Source organism: Dromiciops gliroides, chromosome 1 (assembly GCF_019393635.1).
Source record: "Dromiciops gliroides isolate mDroGli1 chromosome 1, mDroGli1.pri, whole genome shotgun sequence".
Taxonomy (NCBI): Eukaryota; Metazoa; Chordata; class Mammalia; order Microbiotheria; family Microbiotheriidae; genus Dromiciops; species Dromiciops gliroides.
Window position 1 is genome coordinate 277,680,706 of NC_057861.1, and position 22,449 is coordinate 277,703,154.

At 41.0% G+C, this 22,449-nt stretch overlaps 1 protein-coding gene across 1 annotated transcript; it reads right to left on the reverse strand.

Annotated features, from left to right (window-relative positions):
* Positions 1-5,179: 5,179 nt before the first annotated feature.
* Positions 5,180-5,824, reverse strand: LOC122745913 (60S ribosomal protein L18-like). Its single transcript, XM_043991398.1, has one exon. The coding sequence runs from the start codon at positions 5,795-5,797 to the stop codon at positions 5,231-5,233; it is 567 nt and encodes a 188-aa protein (XP_043847333.1). The 5' UTR covers positions 5,798-5,824; the 3' UTR covers positions 5,180-5,230.
* Between the last annotated feature and the right edge of the window lie 16,625 nt (positions 5,825-22,449).

The following is a 22,449-nucleotide window of genomic DNA, read 5'->3' on the forward strand; positions in this document are numbered from 1 at the left end:
CCAAGACACAATAAAACAAATCCAAATGAATAAAAAAAATAGAGTGCAATGTGAAATATCTTCTGGGAAAAACTGCTGACCTGGAAAATAGGTCCAGGAGAGATAATTTGAAAATTATTGGTCTACCTGAAAACCATGATCAAGGAAAGAGCTTAGACATCATCTTCCAAGTTATTCTCAGGAATGCCCTGAAATTCTAGAAGAAGAAGAAGCTAAAATAGAAATTGAAAGAATCCACCCATCACCTCCAGAAAGAGATCCCAAAAGGAAAACTCCTAGGAATATTATAGCCAAATTCCAGAGCTCTCAGGTCAAGGAGAAAATATTGCAAGCTGCCAAAAAGAAAGAATTCAAGTACTGTGGAGCCCCATTCAGGATAGAACAGGATCTAGCGGCTTCTACACTAAAGGACTGGAGGGCATGGAATATGATATTCCAGAGGGCAAAGGAAATGGGATTACAACCAAGAATCACCTACCCAGCAAAACTCAGTATAATCTTTTAGCGGAAAAAATGGGACTTTAATGAAAAAGAAGACTTTCAGATATTTGTGATGAAAAAACCTGAACTGAATGGCAAATTTGACTTTCAAATACAAGACCCTAGAGAACTATAAAAAATTGGAGTTGGGAGACATACCTGGGGTCATACAGTGGGTGACTGTCTTGTGTCTGAGGCTGGGTTTTGGCTGGGATCCCCCTGGGTCCAGGGGTGGTGCTTTGTCCACTGTCACCTAGCTGCCCCATGATGACATCCTTAGGGTTAAATTGAGGGGTGAGGGGAATGAATGCAGTGGGGGAGGGGGAAGGGCAGAGGTGAAATCCTACATGAAAGAAACAGGAAAAGGCTTATGGAGTGGGGGAAGAGATGGAAGAGGAGCAGGGCAGTAAATGAATTTTATACTCATCAGAAAAGGCTCAAAGATCTTAAACTCATCAGAGTTGGCTCAAGGAGGGACTAACACACACACACACACACACCCAACTGGGTGGAGTAATCTATTTAATCTGGTCAGTAAAGGAGCCTAACACTCATCACAATTGGCTCAAAGACCTCAATCTCATTAGAATTGGCTCAAGGAAGGAATAATGTACACATTATTATTAATTATTAATTATTATTATTATTATTATTTCCCTGCAGGAAAATAGGAGGGGAAGGGGATAAAGAGAGAGGGGCAAAAGAAGGAAGCACAGAGTGGGGGAGGGGACAGAGAGAAGCAAATCCTTTTGAAGAGTGATAGGATGAAAGAAGAATAAATATCATGGGGAAGGGAAGAGGAAGGAAGGGAAATAGTTAACAATAGTAATCATGAAAAAGAGAAAAGGGGGAAAAATTGTACAAAAAATATTTATAGCAACTCTTTGTGGAGGCTAACAATTGAGAATCAAGGGAATGTCCATCAATTCAGGAATGATGGAAAAAGCTGTGCTATATGATTGTGGTGGAATGGTCATGTGCTATAGGAAATGACAAACAGGATGATGCCAGAAAAACCTGGAAAGACTAATGAACATTGATGTGAAGTGAACAGAGTTGGGAGGACATTGTGCATAGTGACAACAGTATTGTTCAATGAGAAAATGTGAATGACTTAACTACTCTTAGCAATACAATGATCCAAGACAATCCCAAGGAAATAATGAGGAAGCTTACTATTCACCCCCACAGAAAGAACTGATAAAAAGAACACTTGTGGATTGTACATATATAACCTGGTTGCAGTCTTGTGGAGGGGGGAGGAAAGAGAGGGAGGGAGGGGAAAATATTTGGAACTCTAAATTTTATGAAAATGAATGTTGAAAACTACCCTTACGGGTAATTAGGTGGCACAGTGGATAAAGCACTGGCCCTGGATTCAGGAGAACCTGAGTTCAAATCCAGCCTCAGACACTTCACACTTACTAGCTGTGTGACCCTGGGCAAGTCACTTAACCCTCAATGCCCCAGAAAAAAAAAAAAAAAGAGTTCAATTAATACATTTGGGGCAGCTAGGTGGCGCAGTGGATAGAGGACTGGCCCTGGATTCAGGAGGACCTGAGTTCAAATCCGGCCTCAGACACTTAACACTTAATGGCTGTGTGACCCTGGGCAAGTCACTTAAACCCAATTGCCTCACCAAAAAAAAAAAAAGAAAAGAAAAAAAAAAAGAAAACTACCCTTACATGTAACTGGAAAAAATAAAATAAATGTTTGTTGCTATAAAAAAAAAAGAATGGTTTGTCTAATTTATTTATTTTTTCATAAAATCATCTTCTAGTTTTATTAATTCACATTTTTCTACTTAAAATTTTATTAATCTCTCCTTTGATTTTCAGTATTTCTATGTTGGTCTTTAATTGGGGGGGGGGGTTAATTTGTTCTTTTTCAATTTTTTTTAGTTGCATGCCCAATTCATTGAACTGCTTTCTTTTTTTTTTAATTGATTTAAGCATTTAGAGATGTAAACTTACCCATAGTATTTCTTTTGTTGTTTCCCACAAATTTTGGTATATTGTCTCATTTTTGTCATTATCTTAAATAAAGTTATTGATTGTTTCCACGATTTGATCTTTGACCTACTCCTACTCATTCTTTATCATTAAATTCTTTAGCTTTCAGTTATTTTATTTGTTTGTTTATTTTGTGGGGCAATGAGGGTTAAGTGACTTTCCCAGGGTCACACAGCTAGTGTCAAGTGTCTGAGATTGGATTTGAACTCAGGTCCTCCTGAATCCAGGGCCAGTACTTTATCCATCGTACCACCTAGCTGCCACCGGTTAATTTTTTTTTAATCTTTGCTTCTATGCCCCTTTACTGAATGTAATTTTTATTGCATTGTGGTCTGAAAGGTTGCATTTTTATTTCTGCTTTCCTGTATTTGGTTGTGTGAGAAAATAATTATTTATAATGGTTTTTTGGGGGGGACCCTTTCTCTTCATGCCCACTTCAGGAAGGTTCAGCTAAACTCAGGGCCTAATCCTGTGCAAGATATTCAAAGAAAGAAGATAGACTCCCTTGTGTGTAGGCCAGTGAAACCACACCTATCCGAATGCCCCTTTGCCCCTTAGGGTCAATCTCTCATTAAAACCCTGATATCATCATTTTAATATGGACCACCCTCAAGTCACATCAATTAATGGAATTGAATGACACTAACCAATTATCTTTGATCAGTGTGTAGCGACACATCAAAAGAGGATAAAAGGGGGGCGGAGCCAAGATGGCAGAGAGGAAGCAGCAAGCTGCCTGAGCTCTCCTTCTGTTCCCTCAAAACAAACATTAAATCAAGCCTCTGGATGGATTCTGAAACTACAGAACCTGCAAAGAGACAGAGAGACACAGTCCTCCAACCAGAGATAATTTAGAAGACTTCAGGAAAAGGTTGGTCTGACTTGGGCAAAAGGGAGGCCCAGCGCAGGGCAGCAACCCAGCGCCAAGGGGGTCGGGGCAAGTCAGCAGGAGCTGCGGGCCACAGCCGAACAATTGAGGCCCCTGAAACCTGGTTCAAAAATCTGGTGGCCAAGAAAGACAGTGGAAAAACCTACCTGCACCGGCCGAGAGGGCCACAAATGGGTCAGGCGGGATCAGATGCCGGGGTCCGGCGCCTGGCTGGCAGAGCACAATCAGACAGGAAGTGCAGGGTGGGGGATCTCCACACACCATAAAGGCCTCAGAGTAAAAACCCGGTCACACAGCACCTATACCCCTGTACAAGAAGCCCAAAACAGGGACCCTGGTGCCCCCAGAGCAGACCTCAACTTAAAAAATAAATAAATAAGCTGCAATAATGAGTAAGAAGCAAAAAAGAGCCCTCTCCATTGAGAGCTTCTGTATCAATAGGGAAGAAGTCAACACAAACTCAGACGAGGACAATAGCCTCAAATTGCCTACATCTGAAGCCTCATGAGGGAAGGTGAATTGGTCTCAAGAACAAAAAGCCTTCCTGGAAGAGCTCAAAAAGGATTTTAAAAATCAATTGTGAGGGGTAGCTAGGTAGCACAGTGGATAGAACACTGACCCTAGAGTCAGGAGTACCTGAGTTCAAATCTGGCCTTGGACACTTGACACTTAGTAGCTGTGTGACCCTGGGCAAGTCACTTAACCCCCATTGCCCTGAAAAAAAATTTTTTTTTTTAAATCAATTGCGAGAGGTAGAAGAAAAAATGGCGAGAGAAATGAAAGCAAAACAAGAAAACTATGAAAAAAGAATCAGCAGCTTGGAAAAGGAAGCACATAATTTCACTGAAGAAAACAAAGCCTTAAAAAATTCATTTGGCCAAATGGAAAAAAAGGTGCATAATCTCACTGAAGAAAACAATACCTTAAAAAATTCATCTGGCCAAATGGAAAAAAAGGTGCATAATCTCATTGAAGAAAACACTGCCTTAAAAAATTCACTTGGCCAAATGGAAAAGAAGGTGCATAATCTCACTGAAGAAAACAATGCCTTAAAAATTAAAGTGGGACAGTTGGAAGATAAGGAATCCATGAGACACCAGGAATCAGTCAAGCAGAATCAAAAAAATGAAAAAATAGAAGAAAATGTGAAATACCTCATTGGAAAGACAACTGATCTGGAAAACAGATCGAGGAGAGACAATTTGAGAATCATTGGACTGCCTGAAAGCCATGACCAGAAAAAGAATCTAGACACCATATTCCAGGAAATTATTAAGGAGAACTGCCCTGTTTTCATAGAATCAGAGGATAAAATCATCATTGAAAGAATCCACCGATCACCTCCTGAAAGAGATCCCAAAAGGAAAACTCCAAGGAATATTGTAGCCAAATTCCAGAATTATCAGGTGAAGGAGAAAATACTCCAAGCAGCCAGAAAGAAGCAATTTAAATATCATGGAGCCACAGTTAGGATTGCTCAGGACCTGGCAGCTTCAACATTAAAGGACCGCAAGGCTTGGAATATGATATTCCGGAAGGCAAAGGAGCTTGGATTGCAGCCAAGAATCTATTACCCAGCAAAAATGTGCATTTTCTTTCAGGGGAAAAGATGGACATTTAATGACATTGGGGACTTTCAATCTTTCCTGGTGAAAAGACCAGAACTGAATAGAAAATTCGATCTCAACATACAAGACTCAAGAGAAGTTTAAAAAGGTAAACAGAGGGGGGAAAAAAAGGTTACCCTACTAGGTTAAACTGTTTATATCCCTACACAGGAAAATAATACTCATAACTCTTTTTTTTTTTTTTTTGTCAAAAATCTTTAATGTAACAAGGAGGAGGGGAATTAGTTTTTGTAGCCTCGGCTGGCGCGGCGGCCCCTGGCACGTTCGAACTTTCGGCCCTTGGATCGGACATATGGTTTAGTGTGGCTGTGGGGAGTGCCAGGTGCCTTCCCAAAATGCCTGTATACCTCGCGGCCCTTGCGGGGACCAGACAGCAGGACAGTGCCCTTGCCCTTGGGTGAGCTCATGGCCAGCTGGTCAAAGGTGAGGATCTTCCCACCAGCCTTGAGGATGCGATTCCGGGCATTGCTAGTAACATGAAGAGCACACACCTTCAGCTTGGGGACATCCTGGATCCTCACATCATCGGTCACGGTTCCATCAACCACAGCTGTCTTGTTTTCCCTGCCCGGCAGTTTCATCTTCCTGATCATTCGGGACAGGGACAGGGGGGGCCGGTTGGTCCGGCTCATGAACAGCCTTTTCAGCACAACCTTGTTGAAAGTTGAGTTGGTTCTTCGGGCCAGGAACCGGTAGAGCTTCACCAACAGCCGCAGGTAGATGTCCTGGCTCTTGGGCTCCTTGCGCCGGACTTTCCGGTCCTTGTTATGGCGAATGTCGACTCCCATGCTGGCGCCCTACCGAAGACCGGCCCAACCAGGCACTCATAACTCTTAAGAACTGTAAATGTATTTGGGCAGAGAGAAGGACTTTACATAGAGGGTATAAATATAAATTGTCTTTGATGTGATGATACAAAAGAATTAAGGGGTTAAAAAGGGAGTCTATGGGGAGGAGAGGAAAGGGGAGGTGGAATGGGATGAATTATATCATATGAAGAGGTGGGAAAAAAAAACCTATTACAATAGAGGGAAAGAAAGGAGGGGGGAACATTGTTTCAACCCTATTCTCATTAGATTTGACTCAAAGAGGGAATAACATATACGTTCATTGGGATAAAGAAACTTAACTCATTCTTTAGGGAAGCAAAAGGGGAAGGGGAAGGGGGGGACTGATAGAAGGGAGGATAAAAGCAAGGGAGAAAAGGGTAAAGAAAAGAGAGGGGGGTGATAAAAAGGGAGGGCAGATCAGGGGAGGCAGGGGTAAGAAGTAAAACGTCGGTGAGGAGAAATAGGGCGAAAGAAGGGGGGAAAAGTACAAAGGGGGTAAATAGAATGGAGGGGAATAGACAGTCAGTAATAATAACTGTGAATGTGAATGGTATGAACTCTGCTATAAAACGGAAGCGAATTGCAGAGTGGATTAAAAACCAGAACCCTACAATATGCTGTTTACAAGAAACACATTTGAAGCAGAGAGATACACACAGAGTAAAGGTAAAAGGCTGGAGCAGAATATATTGTGCCTCAGCTAAAGTAAAAAAGGCAGGGGTAGCAATCCTTATCTCAGACAAAGTGCAGGCAAAAATAGATCTCATTAAAAGAGATAAGGAAGGAAATTACATCTTACTTAAAGGTACTATAGATAATGAAGTAATATCAATATTAAATATGTATGCGCCAAGTGGTATAGCATCCAAGTTCTTAGAGGAGAAGTTAAATGAGTTACAAGAGGAATTAGACAGTAATACTATACTAGTGGGGGATCTGAATCTCCCCCTCTCAGAATTAGATAAATCTAGCCAAAAAATAAATAAGGAAGAAGTGAAAGAGGTGAATAGATTACTAGAAAAGTTAGACATGATAGATGTCTGGAGAAAATCGAATAGGGATAGAAAGGAATATACCTTTTTCTCAGCAGTACATGGCACATTTTCAAAAACTGACCATGTATTAGGGCACAAAAACATCATAGTCAAATGTAGAAAGGCAGAAATAGTAAATGCATCCTTCTCAGATCATGATGCAATAAAAATTACATGTAAGAAAGAGCCAGGGAAAAGTAGAATGAAAATCAATTGGAAACTAAATAATTTCATTCTAAAGAATGAATGGGCCAAACAAGAAATCATAGAAACAATCAATAACTTTATCCAAGAGAATGACAATAATGAGACAACATACCAAAATCTATGGGATGCAGCTAAAGCAGTGCTTAGGGGAAAATTTATAACTCTAAATGCTTACATGAATAAAAAAGAGAAAGAGGAGATTAATGAATTGGGCATGCAACTTAAAAAGCTAGAAAAAGAACAAATTAGAAATCCCCAATTAGACACTAAATTAGAGATCCTGAAAATTAAAGGAGAAATTAATAAGATTGAAAGCAAAAAAACTATAGAATTAATCAATAAAACTAAGAGCTGGTTTTATGAAAAAACCAATAAAATAGATAAAATATTGGTTAATTTGATTAAAAAAAAGAAAGAAAAAAAGAGGATAAAAGTCATCCAGATTCCACAGTTCTTTTTTCTGGATGTGGAGAGAATTTTCCATCATAAGTCCTTTGGAATTATCTTAGATCATTGTATTACTGAGAAGAGTTAGGACTAGATGATTTCTTTTTTTTTTTTTTTTTTTGGTGAGGCAATTGGGGTTAAGTGACTTGTCCAGGGTCACACAGCTTGTAAGTAAGTGTCAAGTGTCTGAGGCCAGACTTGAACTCAGGTCCTCCTGAATCTAGGGCTGGTGCTCTATCCACTGTGCCACCTAGCTGCCCCAGGACTAGATGATTTCTTAAGTTCCTTTCAATACTGCCAACCTGGAGGACCTTGAATACCAATATAAACAGTTTATATCTTATGTTAAAGGCAGTGGGAAGCCACTAAAGATTTTTGAGGAGGTAGAAAGATGAAAACAGAGTTGTTCTTTTTTTTACAAAATGGTTTGCAAAGCCTATTTAACTCATAATAAAGCTGAAATAAAAGTTTCAGTTTTATTTAAATCAAAGATATCTGTTTAAACACCAGATGGCACCATTAGACACTTTCTTCAGAGTACTGGGCTTCCCCTGATGAGTAAGTGCCATGCTCTCTATAGTTACTGGACCCCTCCCTCTAGGACAGCACCATTCCTTGTCTAGAAATGTGTGGATTAGTAGATCTACCAATTAATGAATATGAATATCTCTCTAACCTCACTCTCAGAGCAAAAATGGTTTTGTTCTAACTTTAGAGCTTCATCATTCTAGGGCATACCCTAAGAACTGCAGGGCAGGAGTGTCTCTTATGTGAACAGCTCAAATATTCCTTGGTTGTGTCTCCCCTTACTGTTAACAGCAGTGAATATTGTTGCTATTCTATTTATCCACTTAGCCTCAACTAGCTTTTGCAAAGGTATTTATTTCAAAGTTATACAATAATAAAAGTACAAACATTTCCTCCCCCAATACCACTCCCCTATACCACTCCAGTCTCTGGGGAGAGTGGAGTCAAATTGAATAATTTCTACATAGTCAATCCCACCAAGTTCTTGCCCACATATGGAATGACTGCTACGTGAGTCCTTGTCTCCACTTCTGCTGGGCTAGGTCCTGAAGCTCATTCCCCAGGATCACTCCTTGCTCTTCGGGGCATCTATGCCAGGCATGCAGCAAAACCCAGCACTGAATTGGAATCCTCCTGGAATCTCAACCTCAGTGGCTCCCAGATCCTAGAGGCTTGTTCTCCCCTGCCTTTTATTGGGGGGGGGGCAGGGCAGGGCAATAAGGGTTAAGTGACTTGCCCAGGATCACACAGCTAGTCAGTGTCAAGTGTCTGAGGCCAGATTTGAACTCAGGTCCTCCTGAATCCAGGCTGGTGCTTTATCTACTGCACCACTTAGCTGCCCCTCCCCTGACCTTTTGAAACAAGGTCTGTGGCTCCTTCACCTAAAAAGAAAGAACAAACAGTAAGGCAAAGGACCAAGGTCCATTTTCTCAGGATAATTGAACATGAGAGTGCAAGACTGCCAGCAGTGAAAGGGTCAGACCAAGAGCAGAGATCCACAGAGAGCAGAAAATGACTGAGGCTCTGGTGAGCTGGCTCCTCCAATTCTGGCAACATGGCCAATAGAAAGGACTCATCTTAATCCCTTGGTTAGCAGATTGGAACCAGGTACAACTGGCACTTTCATTACTGTGGGAAAATGTTGACTCCTGTCAGTGGGAATGAAGTGGATTAGAACTCTCTGGGAATGGGGCAGCTAGGTGGCACAGTGGATAGAGCACTGGCCCTGGAGTCAGGAGTACCTGGGTTCAAATCTGGCCTCAGACACTTAACACTTACTAGCTGTGTGGCCCTGGGCAAGTCACTTAACCCCAATTGCCTCCCTAAAATAAAAACTCTCTGGGAATACCCCTACAGGTGATTTAGATATGGCAAAGTGGATTCAGACAGCTTGAGAATAGAAGCAGATACTCAAATGCTAATATCCACAAATGGGGGTTGGAAGTTCCCATGAAAAAATCAAGGATGTTGTGTTTGATTGATTAACCAGTTCCTGTATGTAGATTGTAACCCTAGAGGGAGGGCCAATCCCCATTAGGGATAGGAAGAGATAAAACAGGCCTGCAGAACCTGCATCCTAGTTCACTCCACTAGGGGGTGGCCAGTTCTCGAAAATTACAATAGATGAGTCTTTGACACATCACCAACGCTGAGTTCCAGAAGTTAATGGAGTTATCTTTCTCACAATTACTTAACATCATGATCCTCCTGAAAATATGTTCCCCTGCCTCCACGTGGAGAGTAACATGAGGTGTTCTGAGTTAAGAGGAGAACTTAACACTGTTAACCTGTAAATTAATGAAGCAATCAATATAGGAGAAATAAGAATTTATAAGAATACAAGTCATTCTCAGATTGATAAATGGTCAAAAGATATAAACAGGCAGTTTTCAGATGAAATCAAAGCTATAGTTATATAAAAAAATGCTCTAAATCACTATTGATTAGGGAAATTCAATTTGAAACAACTTTAAGGTGCCACTTCACACCTATCAGATTGAGTAATATGACAGAAAAGGAAAATGATAAATGTTGAAGGGGATATGGGAAAATTGGGCCACTAATGCACAGTTGGTGGAAAATCACTCTGGAGTACAATTTGGAACCATGCCCAAAAAGATAAAATGCGCATACCCTTTGACCTAACAACTACTAGATCTTGTTAACCTGTAAATTAATGAAACAATCAATACAGGATAAATAAGGTCTTTAATTGGGGCAGAGGAACTTGTGGTATCCCAAAGCAAGAAGCTAGGAATACCCAAAGATGGAAACCAAGGACAGATGCTTTATGGAGTAACAGAACAAAGGAAACCAAAAGACTGCTCCATTACAGAAACTACTAACTACTTAATGTAAATGAACCTTTAACAAAAGAAAGTATAGAACTGCTCCATAGTTAAGTATAGGTGCTACTTAACTCTAAATAGAAACTAATTAATGTAGGTGGATCCTTTTACACAATAACACAAAGTCCAGGTGGGGGATCATTTTGCTTGGGGGAAGGTCCATAAGTCCATCAAGAGTCTGGAATTGACAAAAACCAGTCAGCCCCAGGCAATTCACCTGCCTGGGTAGGGGGACTGGGTGGGAAATCAGTCAGTTCTCAGTAAATTTGTAGTTATCCATCTGTATCCTAAAGAGGTTTTTTTTTAAAAGGAAAAGGACCCATATGTACAAAAATATTTATAGCAGCTCTTTTTGTGGTGACAAAGAATTGGAAATTAAGGAGATGTCCATTAATTGTGGAATAAGCAGAATATGATTGTAATGGAATACTACTGTGCTATAAGAAATGAAAAGCAGGATGATTTCAGAAAAATCAGGGAAGATTTAATGAATTGATACAAAGTGAAATGAGCAGAACCAGGAGAACATTGTATAGAGTAGTAGCAATATTTTAGGATGATCAACTGTGATCTACTTTCAGCAATACAGTGATCCAAGACAATTCCAAAGGAGTCATGATGAAAAGTACTATCCACTTGCAGAGAAAGAACTGATGGAGTCTGTGAGAAATGGGTAATTGTCTCCTCTCAATGTGGATATAACAGTCATACTCCCCTGACCTGTTTGTAGGACAAAGGTCTCACATTCCCTCCTCCCCCTCAGGTTAGCAAGGTCACATGGTTCAAGGAGCCCTGGTCTCAATAAGGTCCGATCCAGAGTTGTGTCCATATAAGGAAGTATAAGGTCCACTCCTGAGTCATGCCCATACAGGAAGAGGGATGGGAATACTGCCTTCCGATTAGCTAGTTTTTGCGCGTAGATTATAACCCCAACCAGGGAAGGTCCATTCGCGTTAGGGACTAGGGTATAAAACAGGGCCTGCGAGCCCCCTTTCGGGGCACCCACTAACTGCACACTAGGGTGTCTCCTCATGAAAAGAAAATAAAGCCTTTGTCACCTCGCTGCTGAGTTCCTGAGAATTTTTGAGAAGAGGATGGATTTTTCGCTCACAGTCTGAATGCAGGTCGAAGCATACTATTTTTCACTTTATTTTTTCTTGTGTTTTTGTCTGTTTCTTCTTTCACAACATGACTAATACAGAAATATTTTGCATGATTACACATGTATAACTAATATCAAATTGCTTCCCATCTGTGAGAGGGGGAAGGAAGGAGAGAATTTGGAATTCAAAATTTAAAAATATGAATGTGGGGGCAGCTAGGTGGCACAGTGGATAAAGCACTGGCCCTGGATTCAGGAGGACCTTAGTTCAAATCTGGCCTCAGACACTTGACACTTACTAGCTATGTGATCCTGGGCAAGTCACTTAACCCCTATTGCCCTACCCCGCCCCCCAGATGAATGTTAAAATTGTCTTTAAATGTAATGGGGGAAAATAAAATATTCAAAAAAGCATCTCCCTAAGACTAACAATATTTAGGGAGGCAGATGGATGTAATTTTAGGTTGGTATCTTTTCTCTGAGGAGAGTAGAGACTCACTTCTGGCCCTAACCTCCTACTTCCCTTCCTGGCAGGAATCGAAGTCTCTCTTGGAGAAGGATAAGTAGAGGAGACTCTAGAGGTATCTTTATTCATACCTTTCCGAGAGCCACATCTAGACAAATCTATGTGCATATACCCTATATGGGCAAAAACATAGAACATTCCCCCACCTACCCACATATGTATCACAGATTCAGTTTATATGATCCTCAGAGATTGAGCTCAAAATGTTTATCCCTAGAAAGGGAGTGCCCAGTCATAGACATTGAGACATGATCTGTTACATCAAATCACAAATAGAAAATGGGACAGTCATAGTTCAGTTCCTCCTTGAATTGGGAACACTTCAAGTGTGAACTTCCTGTATAGACAAACAGATGGTCTCATACTACTTCACCCCCATCCACTTACCCTAGTTGCTTTGGGCCAGTAGTATCATTTGGTATCTTTTTTCTTTTTTAATGAATATTTCAAAAGCATTGTTTTGTGATTATTTTAATTATAGCTACAGCACCTTTTTCACTCGGTCACCACTTTCCTAGCTGTACATGAGGGTTGCTGGGGAATGGGGATAGGGATAGGCACAGAAATTAAGCAGCAGAGTGGTACCACAGAGGGAAAGTGATATGCAGGCTCACTATACATATGTGTAAAGGATTTATTTTACTTTCTCAGTGAGTAGGGAGAGGGAAGAGAACTTGGAAGTGAAAATAAAACTGATTTTTTTTTTTTGGTGAGGCAATTGGGGTTAAGTGACTTGCCAAGGGTCACACAGCTAGTAAGTGTCAGGGGTCTGAGGTTGGATTTGAACTCAGGTCCTCCTGAATCCAGGGCTGGTGTTCTATCCACTGTGCCACCTAGCTGCCCCTTGCCATACTATTTTTCAATTTTCTCAGCACTTTTTGTCAAGTAATGACTTCTTGTCCCAAAAGCTTAGGTTTGGAGGGTTAATCAAACACTAGATTACTGTGATAATTTACTACTGTGTATTGTTAACCTAATCTATTCCACTGATCCACCACTCTATTTCTTAGCCAGTGTCACATTGTTTTGATGATTATCACCTTATAATACAGTTTGAGATCTGGTACAACTAAGCCACATTCCTTCACATTTTTCTTCATTAATTCTAAGGGAGATACTTTTATTTGTTTGTTTTTGCAGGGCAATGAGAGTTAAGTGACTTGCCCAGGGTCACACAGCTAGTGTCAAGTGTCCGAAGCTGGATTTGAACTCAGGTCCTCCTGAATCCAGGGCCGGTGCTTTATCCACTGCACCACCTAGCTGCCCTAAGGGAGATACTTTTAAAGTTCAGGTTGAGCCCCAGATCACTACCCTTTAATGAGAAAGGTGTTTTACAAACTATATATCAAAGACTGACTCTCCCTACAAAAGACAGTTCCTCAATGAACACATTGAGCAATTAGTAAATAGACCCATTTATGCAAGTCAATAACAAACATAAATCAGAGAAAGTATACAAATAAGTATATATCAGATAATACACATAGTGAATGAGCTCTCTTCCTGAGATGGAACTGTCTTAGCTCAACTGAATGAGAGTTCCAGATCTTACCCAAAGGAAAGTTCTCGAGGCAGCTAGATGGCGCAGTGGACAAAGCACTGACCCTGGATTTAGTAGGACCTGAGTTCAAACCTGGCCTCAGACATTTGACTCCTACTAGCTGTGTGACCTTGGGCAAGTCACTTAACTCTCATTGCCCCGCGCCACCCCCCCCCCCCAAAAAAAAAAGGAGAGTTTTCTGAAGTTTTCCAGTGTAGCAGGCTGGGGATAGGGACGTGATCAAGGTGTTAGCTCCTCTACATGTCACGTTCTTTCCAGAATCTTTCTCAGGGACCTCTTCCTGAACAGAATCTGAAACCCTGAGGCTTCTCTCCTGAAACTGGAAGCCAGAATACCAGGATGTCTCTTCTCCCCCAGGCTCTCAATAACCCAGGCAGTAACTTAGTCTCCACAATGAATAAGTTTTAGGCAAGTGTTATACATATGATTATTCCTCAGATTCACCTTTTCATATATAGGATCATAGATTTAGAGCTGTAAGGGGCCTTAAATGTCATCTAATCTTCTACTTCATTTTATAGATGAGGAACTGAGTGTCAGAGATGTTGAATGACTTACCCAAGGTCACATATGTAGTAAGTGGCAGAGTAGGTATTTGAAAACAAGTCTGGAACAATTTCCCCTGCACCAGGGTCCCAGAGCAAACAAAGGGCACAACTTTGGACACACATATAGCCAACACACACAGACTTTTCACATGAGCTTCTGACCACCCATCACAGAGTTCTGGAAGCCAGGGACACTCAGAATCAATACAGAGGAAACTCAAAAGAAAAACAGATGTCACTGAGTCACAGAAGTCTCTGAAAGTTCCTTGGAACTCTTGTCTCCACTCCCGCACATTCACGTGCTGCATGATGAATATTGCCACAGATTGGGTGGTTTGACATCTGTATGCTAGTAATGTACATTCCTCTCCAGGATGTACTTCTGATTCTCCCAGACTTTTTCCATTATGCCCCTACATTGAGTATCTTCATCTTTTTCCCCTCTCCCCCTCTCCCCTCACTGCTTTTCAGCATCCTTTTATGAGCTGTTTTCCCTCATTAGAATATAATCTCCTTGAGGAGAGGGAACATCTTTTTCTCTTCTTATATGTATATTATGTTCCTGGAATATAGTAAGAACTCAATAAATGTTTATTGACTTGACTTGCTTGGTGCTTGCCTAGCCAAGCCAAACTAAAGAATTACTCTCATTTATAAAACACTTTAACATTTACAAAGTGCTTTATTTAAATGATCTCATCTGATCCTCGTAGTAACTCTGTGATTTAAGTGCTACAGTTGTTATTATATCCATTTTTACAGTTGAAGATATAACCTATGGTTCCAAATATGGACCTGCCCTATAGCCCATGAACTAGGTTCAAAATTGGGGGCTTCTCAATACGTATTTCTTTTTTTTTTCTTTTTTTTTGTGAGGCAATGGGGGTTAAGTGACTTGCCCAAGGTCATACAGCTAGTAAGTGTCAAGTATCTGAGGCTGGATTTGAACTCAGGCACTCCTGAATCCAGGGTTGGTGCTTTATCCACTGCACCACCTAGCCGCCCCTCAATTGATTTTTTAAATCCTTTTTGAGCTCCTCCCAGAAGGCTTTTTCTTCTTGAGACCAATTCATCTTCCCTCTTGAGGCTTCACATGTAGGCAATTTGGGAGTATTGTCCTCATCTGAATTTGTGTTTGCCTCTTCCCTGTCAACACAGAAACTCTCAATGGTGAGAGTTCTTTTTTGTTTTTTACTCATAATGCAGCTTATTTTATTTTTTATTTTTTATTTTTTTAAAGTTGAGGTCTCCTCTGGGGGCACCAGGGTCTCTGTTTCAAGCTTCTTGTGCTGGGATATAGGGGCTGTGTCACTTCCCTGGACTTCCTGTCAGAGCGTGCTGGCATCAGTAGGCCTTCTGGTGCCTGTCCTGTGGGTATCCCTCCAGCTGGCAACCTGCCCTCTCGGCTGGTGCAGGTGGGTTTCGCCACAGTTCTGCTGTGCCACCAGCTTGTTGTGCCAGGATCCAAGGGCCTCAGTTGCTCAGTTGTGTCCCACAGCTTCCTGCTGACTTGCCCCACCCTCTTCTGCAAGCTGCGCTGCAGTGAGCTGAGCCTCCCTTTTGCCTGAGTGAGACCGACTTTTCCTGAAGTCTTCTAAATTATCTCTAGTTTGAAGACTGTGTTTTTGCAGGTTCTGTAGTTTCAGAATCCATTTAGAGACTTGATTTAATGTTCTTTTTGAGGGAACAGAAGGAGAGCTCACGCAATTTGCTGGCTACTCTCCGCCATCTTCCCTTCTTTTCCTTTTGAAGAATGATGACTTTTCTCCATGCATTATATATTGTCACTACTATGAACATCAGCACTTAACCCATAACTCAACAAAGCTTGCAGTAGTCTTTGTCCTGGTAAGACCACATCTGGGGTATTGTACTTGGCTTTAGGTGCTACATTTTAGTAAAGATATTGATAAGATGTCCAAAGGAGAGAAGTAAAGATAGTGAAGGCCCTCCAGGACCATGCCACCTAAAGAACTTTAAAGGAGTTAGGAGTATTTATCCTGCTCAAACTGAATTGGGGAGGATTAATAGCTGTCTTTAAATGTCTTTAAGTCTTTAAGTTTCTGAAGCATTGTCACATAGATGAGGGATTACACTGGTTCTGCTGTAAGGAAGAACTAAGAGGAGTAGGTGTTTGTTGTTCAGTCCTTCTTGACCCCGTTTAGTTTGGTTTGGTTTTTTAATAAAGATACTAGTGGGCAGCTAGGTGGTGCAGTGTATTCACTGTGTATTCCAGAGGTTTCTTCTGTGAGATTGCGTGCTCTGGGGATTGTGTATAAAATTAAGAATATTGTAGAGTCAGTTGGGGGGTGCAGTGGATAAAGCACTGGCCCTGGAGTCAAGAGTACCTGAGTTTAAATCCAATCTCAGACACTTGACACTTACTAGCTGTGTGACCTCCGGCAAGTCACTTAACCCCAGGTGCCTCACTAAAAATAAATAAATAAAATAAAGATACTAGAGTGTTATGCCATTTCCTTCTCCAGCTCATTTTACAGATGAGGAACTGAGGCAAACAGGGTTAAATGACAGCTAGTAAGTTTCTGAGGCCTGATTTGAATTTAAGAAGATAAGTCTTCCTGATTCCAGGCCCAGTGTCTTATCCACTGCACCACTTAGTTGCCCAGGAGTAATAGATAGAAGCTGGGGGGCAGCTAGATGGCGCAATGGATAGAGCACCGGCCTTGGAGTCAGGAGTACCTGAATTCAAATCCGGCCTCAGACACTTAACACTTACTAGCTGTGTGACCCTGGGCAAGTCACTTAACCCCAATTGCCTCACTTAAAAAAAAAAAAAAATAGATAGAAGCTGAAAATTCAGGTTTGATACAAGGCAATATTTCCTAAGAATTGTATTAAAAAAATTGAATGGACTCCCTCAACAGGTAATAGACTCCTTACTGGGGGTCTTAAGGCAAAGGAAAAACATTAATAAAGTATGTTTTATGATTCTTATTCAGGTAATAGTTGAACTAAATTGTGAGATACTTTACAACTCTAAGATTCTGGGATTCTGGGATCTGCAAACCACACGTCCACTGGAGTGATCAATAACTCCCCCTTGGGGGCAGCTAGATAGCGCAGTGGTAAAGCACCGGCCCTGGATTCAGGAGTACCTGAGTTCAAATCCGGCCTCAGACATTTGACACTTACTAGCTGTGTGACCCTGGGCAAGTCACTTAACCCTCATTGCCCTACAAAACAAAAACAAACAAAAAAAAATAACTCCCCCTTACAAACATACAGGGGGGAAAAGCTAAGTTTTATTTTACGAACTCATAGAAACTGATGAGACGAACATCTGAGCCCATTAAAAAAAAAGAGCAAACCTCACTCTCACATCCTCCAGGCCTTCACAGTCAGCATGACTGACATTACTGCCCCACACAGAATTCCAACTGGGAATGCTCAGAGTTTTTTACCCACCCATCCATCAATGCTCTCCTCCTCAAATCCTTTGGCCACATTGCTTATTCTTGTTTTTTTTGTTGTTGTTGTTTTTTTTAATGGGGCAATTGGGGTTAAGTAACTTACCCAGGGTCACACAGCTAGTAAGTGTTAAGTGTCTGAGGTCCGATTTGAACTCAGGTCTTCCTGACTCCAGGGCCGGTGCTCTATCCACTGCGCCACCTAGCTGCCCCCACATTGCTTATTCTTAGCAGCTTTCACTTCCCAGGTTTTTCACTGTTCCCTGTGGCTGCTGTCCTCCCTAGCTTCAATTCACCCCTCCTGAGCTCATTAGGGGTCCTCTTGTCTCCACTGCCTCCCATCACAGTCCTCTCCTAGTTCCAGGTGTATTTTCCTCCCTGCCCCCTCCCCCCAGAAGCTTAGCAATTATGTTCTTGTCCACCAGATGGCACTCATCACCTTCAGTTTCCCGATACCTGGTTTATTCAGTATTCCCTTTGCATTTTGGGGGGGGGGGGTCTTCTCAACTCTTACAGGTGATGAGAGTCACCTTTTCCAGAGAACCACTGCCTCATGTTCAGGGACCCTCTAAATATGTTTTGGCAGCTCAAAACAGTCCCATTTACAATATTCTTTTGTTTTGTTTTTGTAGGGTAATGAGGGTTAAGTGACTTGCTCAGGGTCACACAGCTAATAAGTGTCAAGTGTCTGAGGTCAAATTTGAACTCAGGTCCTCCTGAATCCAGGCCTGGTGCTTTATCCACTGCACCCCCCAACTGTCTCTACAATATTCTTAATTTTATACACAATCCCCAGAGCACGCAATCTCACAGAGGAAACCTCTGGAGTACTATAGTTAATTCCCTTTCTTTGCATCTTGAATATGGATTTCTGTTTTCAACCCCATGTAGGTTAATGGTGATTCATCACTATTTGCCTCCTCCCTCTTTTAGAATCTAGTCATCATGCTCCCTGCTCATATCAGTCCTTCCTAATCTACCCCAGAGTTTAGGAGAGTAACCTATTTTCCTCTATTATCCTTCTGTCTACAACTTCCTCTTTCCTCTCTTCTCCCCACTTGGTTATTCAGATTATTTGGGGACATTTCTTGGGGCATCTAGAACGAGGAGAGAGATGCACCAGGTCCTTCTGGCACATGCATCTTTGTGCTGGGAAGAGATAGGTTATTGTAGTCTCCAAGATGTATTTAGAAGAGAGAAATTCCAGGAGAGGAGGAACTTTTCTTTTTTTTTTTTTTTTTTGTGGGGCAGTGGGGGTTAAGTGACTTGCCCAGGGTCACACAGCCAGTAAGTGTCAAGTGTCTGAGGCCGGATTTGAACCCAGGTACTCCTGAATCCAGGGCCGGTGCTTTATCCACTGCACCACCTAGCCGCCCCTGAGGAGGAACTTTTCTTCATATATACCACAGGCCTTGTTCAGTGGCTTGCACATAGAATATGCTTAAATAACTGTTGATTCAATGAATTAATGATTGAATGAAATGCAGATCAAAATCTCTGTGGTTATTTCTTACTTTTTTTTTTTTTTGGTGAGGCAATTGGGGTTAAGTGACTTGCCCAGAGTCTCACAGCTAGTAAGTCTTAAGTGTCTGAGGTCGGATTTGAACTCAGGTCCTCCTGACTCCAGGGCCGGTGCTCTATCTACTGCACCACCTAGCTGCCCCTCTATGGTTATTTCTTAAGTAGATCTGTTCTGTGGGCAGCTAGGTTGGGCAGTGGATAGAGTACTAGACCTGGAATCAGGATGATTTATCTCCTTGAATTCCAATCCAGTCTCAGACACTTACTAGCTGTGTGACTCTGGGCAAGTCACTTAACCCTGTTTGCCTCAGTTTCCTTATCTGTAAAATGAGCTGGAGAAGGAAATGGCAAACCACTCTAGTTTTGGTTTGGTTTGGTTTTGTTTTTGCCAAGAATATCCTAAATGCGGTCAAGAAGAGTCAGATACAACTGAAACGACCGAACAACTAGATCCGCTGCCAAAACAAATAATCTAGAGTAAAATCATTCAGGATGCCAATATGTCAAAGAAGTAATTTTATTTGTTCAGCCAAAAGTTAACAAAAGGTTTCAGAGTTTGATACTCCACTTTATTTAATGGAGTAACTTCGAAGAGCCTTAAGTGTGTTCTTACAGCATAACCCTCATGCCAAAGTGGAAAAGCAAACTTGTTATTAATATGTGTTCAGTGAGCAGAGAAAGATAGCACACAGTGTACTGGAAATCCACAGCTATAAATTTTACCTTGTGTCAGGTCCTAGCTTGTGATATTTCCTTCATATAGTTTGAATAGTAAGTACTCTCTCTAGCCTATTCTTTTTGTTCTAGTCAAAAAGCTTTTCAACCTTTTACCCTCTTACCTAATCCTACCCCAGCCCTTTTTTTCAATTAATTTCTTGAGTAACTTACATTTTTTTCTTTTTATTATGAACTTAAAAACTATTAGATAAGTTATTTCTCACCTCCCTTGCAAAATTTGGTTCAAAATTTCCCTTTTTTGTGCTGGAAGGCTAACTTTAATGAGGTATATTCTAGTGTGATCTTCCTTTTCCTGCTCAGTTCACAAGTTCCTAAGTCAATTCACCCACACAAACAAATGTTTAAATCAACTTTGCATGGAATAATATAGGTTCTGTCCAGTCAAAAGATAGAGTCGTGTCTTGTCAGACTCCACTAGAATTCCTGTTGTTCAGTCATTTTCAGTCATGTCCAACTCTTCCTGACCCCATTTGGGATTTTCTTGGCAAAGAAATTGCAATAGTTTGCCTTTTCCTTCTCTGCCATTTTACAGATGAGGAAACAGGCAAACAGGATTAAGTGACTTGCCCAGGGTTACACAGCTAGTAAGTGTCTGAGGCTGGGTTGGAATTCAGGAAGATAAGTCTTCCTGACTCCAGGCCTGGAACTCTATCCACTGCCCCACATGGCTGCCCTAGAATTCCTAGGGTTCTCTATTACTTAAAAAAAAAAAAAAAACCTAAATGAAAAGAAAAATAGAGCTATTTGTGGTTTCCCTTGCCTGGCTCCTCAGAGTCAGAGACCACCTTTCTTGAATATTCCATTTGGTGCCTAGTATACTTTGGGGTTCAGTACATTCTAATGAAGAACTAAGACAACTCCCAGCAATTACTTGGCTTGTATATAAAAGCTATTTGGTAAAAGTATTTGGGTCTGACTTTTAAATTTTATCATCTTCTCTTCTCAGGTTCCCGACCTGCTTATTCAATGTCATTCATCAACTATTATTAAATTAACAAGATCTGAAAATAGCCCAGAGAGCCTCAAATATTTTTAAAGCAATTAATTCCTTCAGCCTGCTGATTCCAGATCTCAGCCTTCTTCATTTCAGAAATTAGAAACTTCTCCCCACCTCCAAATTTAACTGGAGGTAGAGTCAAAGAAGGCCAAAGCTGCTTTGACTTCAAACACTCAAACTTTCTGTTTCGTTGTAGAAGATATCCAGACAAAATTAATGCTGGCCCCTCAGTATTCATTAAGCGGGGGACTGCTTTGTCCACTTTGTTGAAATTACTCATCAATCTCAGAGGAACTGATACTATTGTTGTTTCATTGCTTCATTCATTTATTTTAGTTTCATTACTTCAGAACTGACCAATAATAAGTATATAATCCTATAGTTTTGAGAATAATAGATGCATAAATAGTCATCAAACATTAATGATATTTGAGCCATTGTAGTTTGCTTTGTTCTCTAAGCAGTGAGAGAGAGAAAGGTGAAAGAGCCAAAGAGGAAAGAGGGCATGGGGGTGGGGGTGGGGGTGGGGGCAAAAAAACCTCATATAATCTAGCTTGTGATATTTATAGAAGATTTTAAAAAATAGACCTGTTATTTCATTGGTTATATGGAACTCCAGATGAGGAATTTCCTCTCCCAGGGTCATAAAACCAGTACATGTCAGAGGCTGGATTTAAACCCAAGACTTTTAAACTCTAAGGCCAACTATTCCCCCCCCACCCCCTCCACCATGGTGCCTCTGTATATCATCACAGTAATCTTAAAAGTTTCATGACCACATTCATTAGGTACAAAAAATCATAAAGCAAAGAACAAGGTTTTCTCCTCTTCATTTAAATTTTTTTTCTTCAAAAAATAGAGTGTCTCTTTAAATTATTCAAGAAACAGATGGGTTGGGGGTTTTTTTGTGTTTTGGTTTGTTTTGGGGTTTTTTTGGTAAGTCTTTCTGATCATTTGTCTTTTGTTGCATAAGTGAACAACTGAATGCATTATCTGTTATGAAACCAAACAAGAAAAATGCTGAGGGCAATCAAAAGGGTGTTTTATTTTTTAATTTTCAAAAAAATGTTCAAAGCAAGAAAAACAAGGAAGGATTAGGCCCACTCCATGGGACAGATGGTATAATGTTAGCAGATGACAAAGAAAAAGCAGAACTTCTCAGCTCCTAATTTGCTTTTGTTTTCATTATTACTCCCCCTGAAGTCTTCTTCCAGAGTTTCATGGTTATGTGAGACTGACCACCCCAAGGGGTCTCAAAGACTATGCCTTAAAAGTGCAAGATTTGGCAACTCATACAAAGGCAAGTCAACAAGCATTTATTAAGAGCCTACTATGTGCCAGGCCCTCTTCTAAGCCCATGGAATACAAAAAGAGGCAAAAAACAGTTCTTGTTTTCAAGGAGTTCAGTCTAATGGATGAGAAAACATGGAAACAAGATACATATAGGATAAAATGGAGATACTAGCATTAACTGGAACTTCTTGCAGAAGATGTGATTTTAGGTAAGACTTGAAAGAAGCCAGGGTATCCAGGAGGCATGGAGGCGAGCCGTAGAAAATGCCCCAGTGGGAAAATGGAGTGTTCTGTGTGAAGAACAGTAAGGAGGCCAGTGGCACCAGGGTGCA

Excerpts from the sequence above, each read along its gene's own strand:
- LOC122745913 (XM_043991398.1), bottom strand. The coding sequence starts at position 5,797 with ATGGGAGTCGACATTCGCCATAACAAGGACCGGAAAGTCCGGCGCAAG.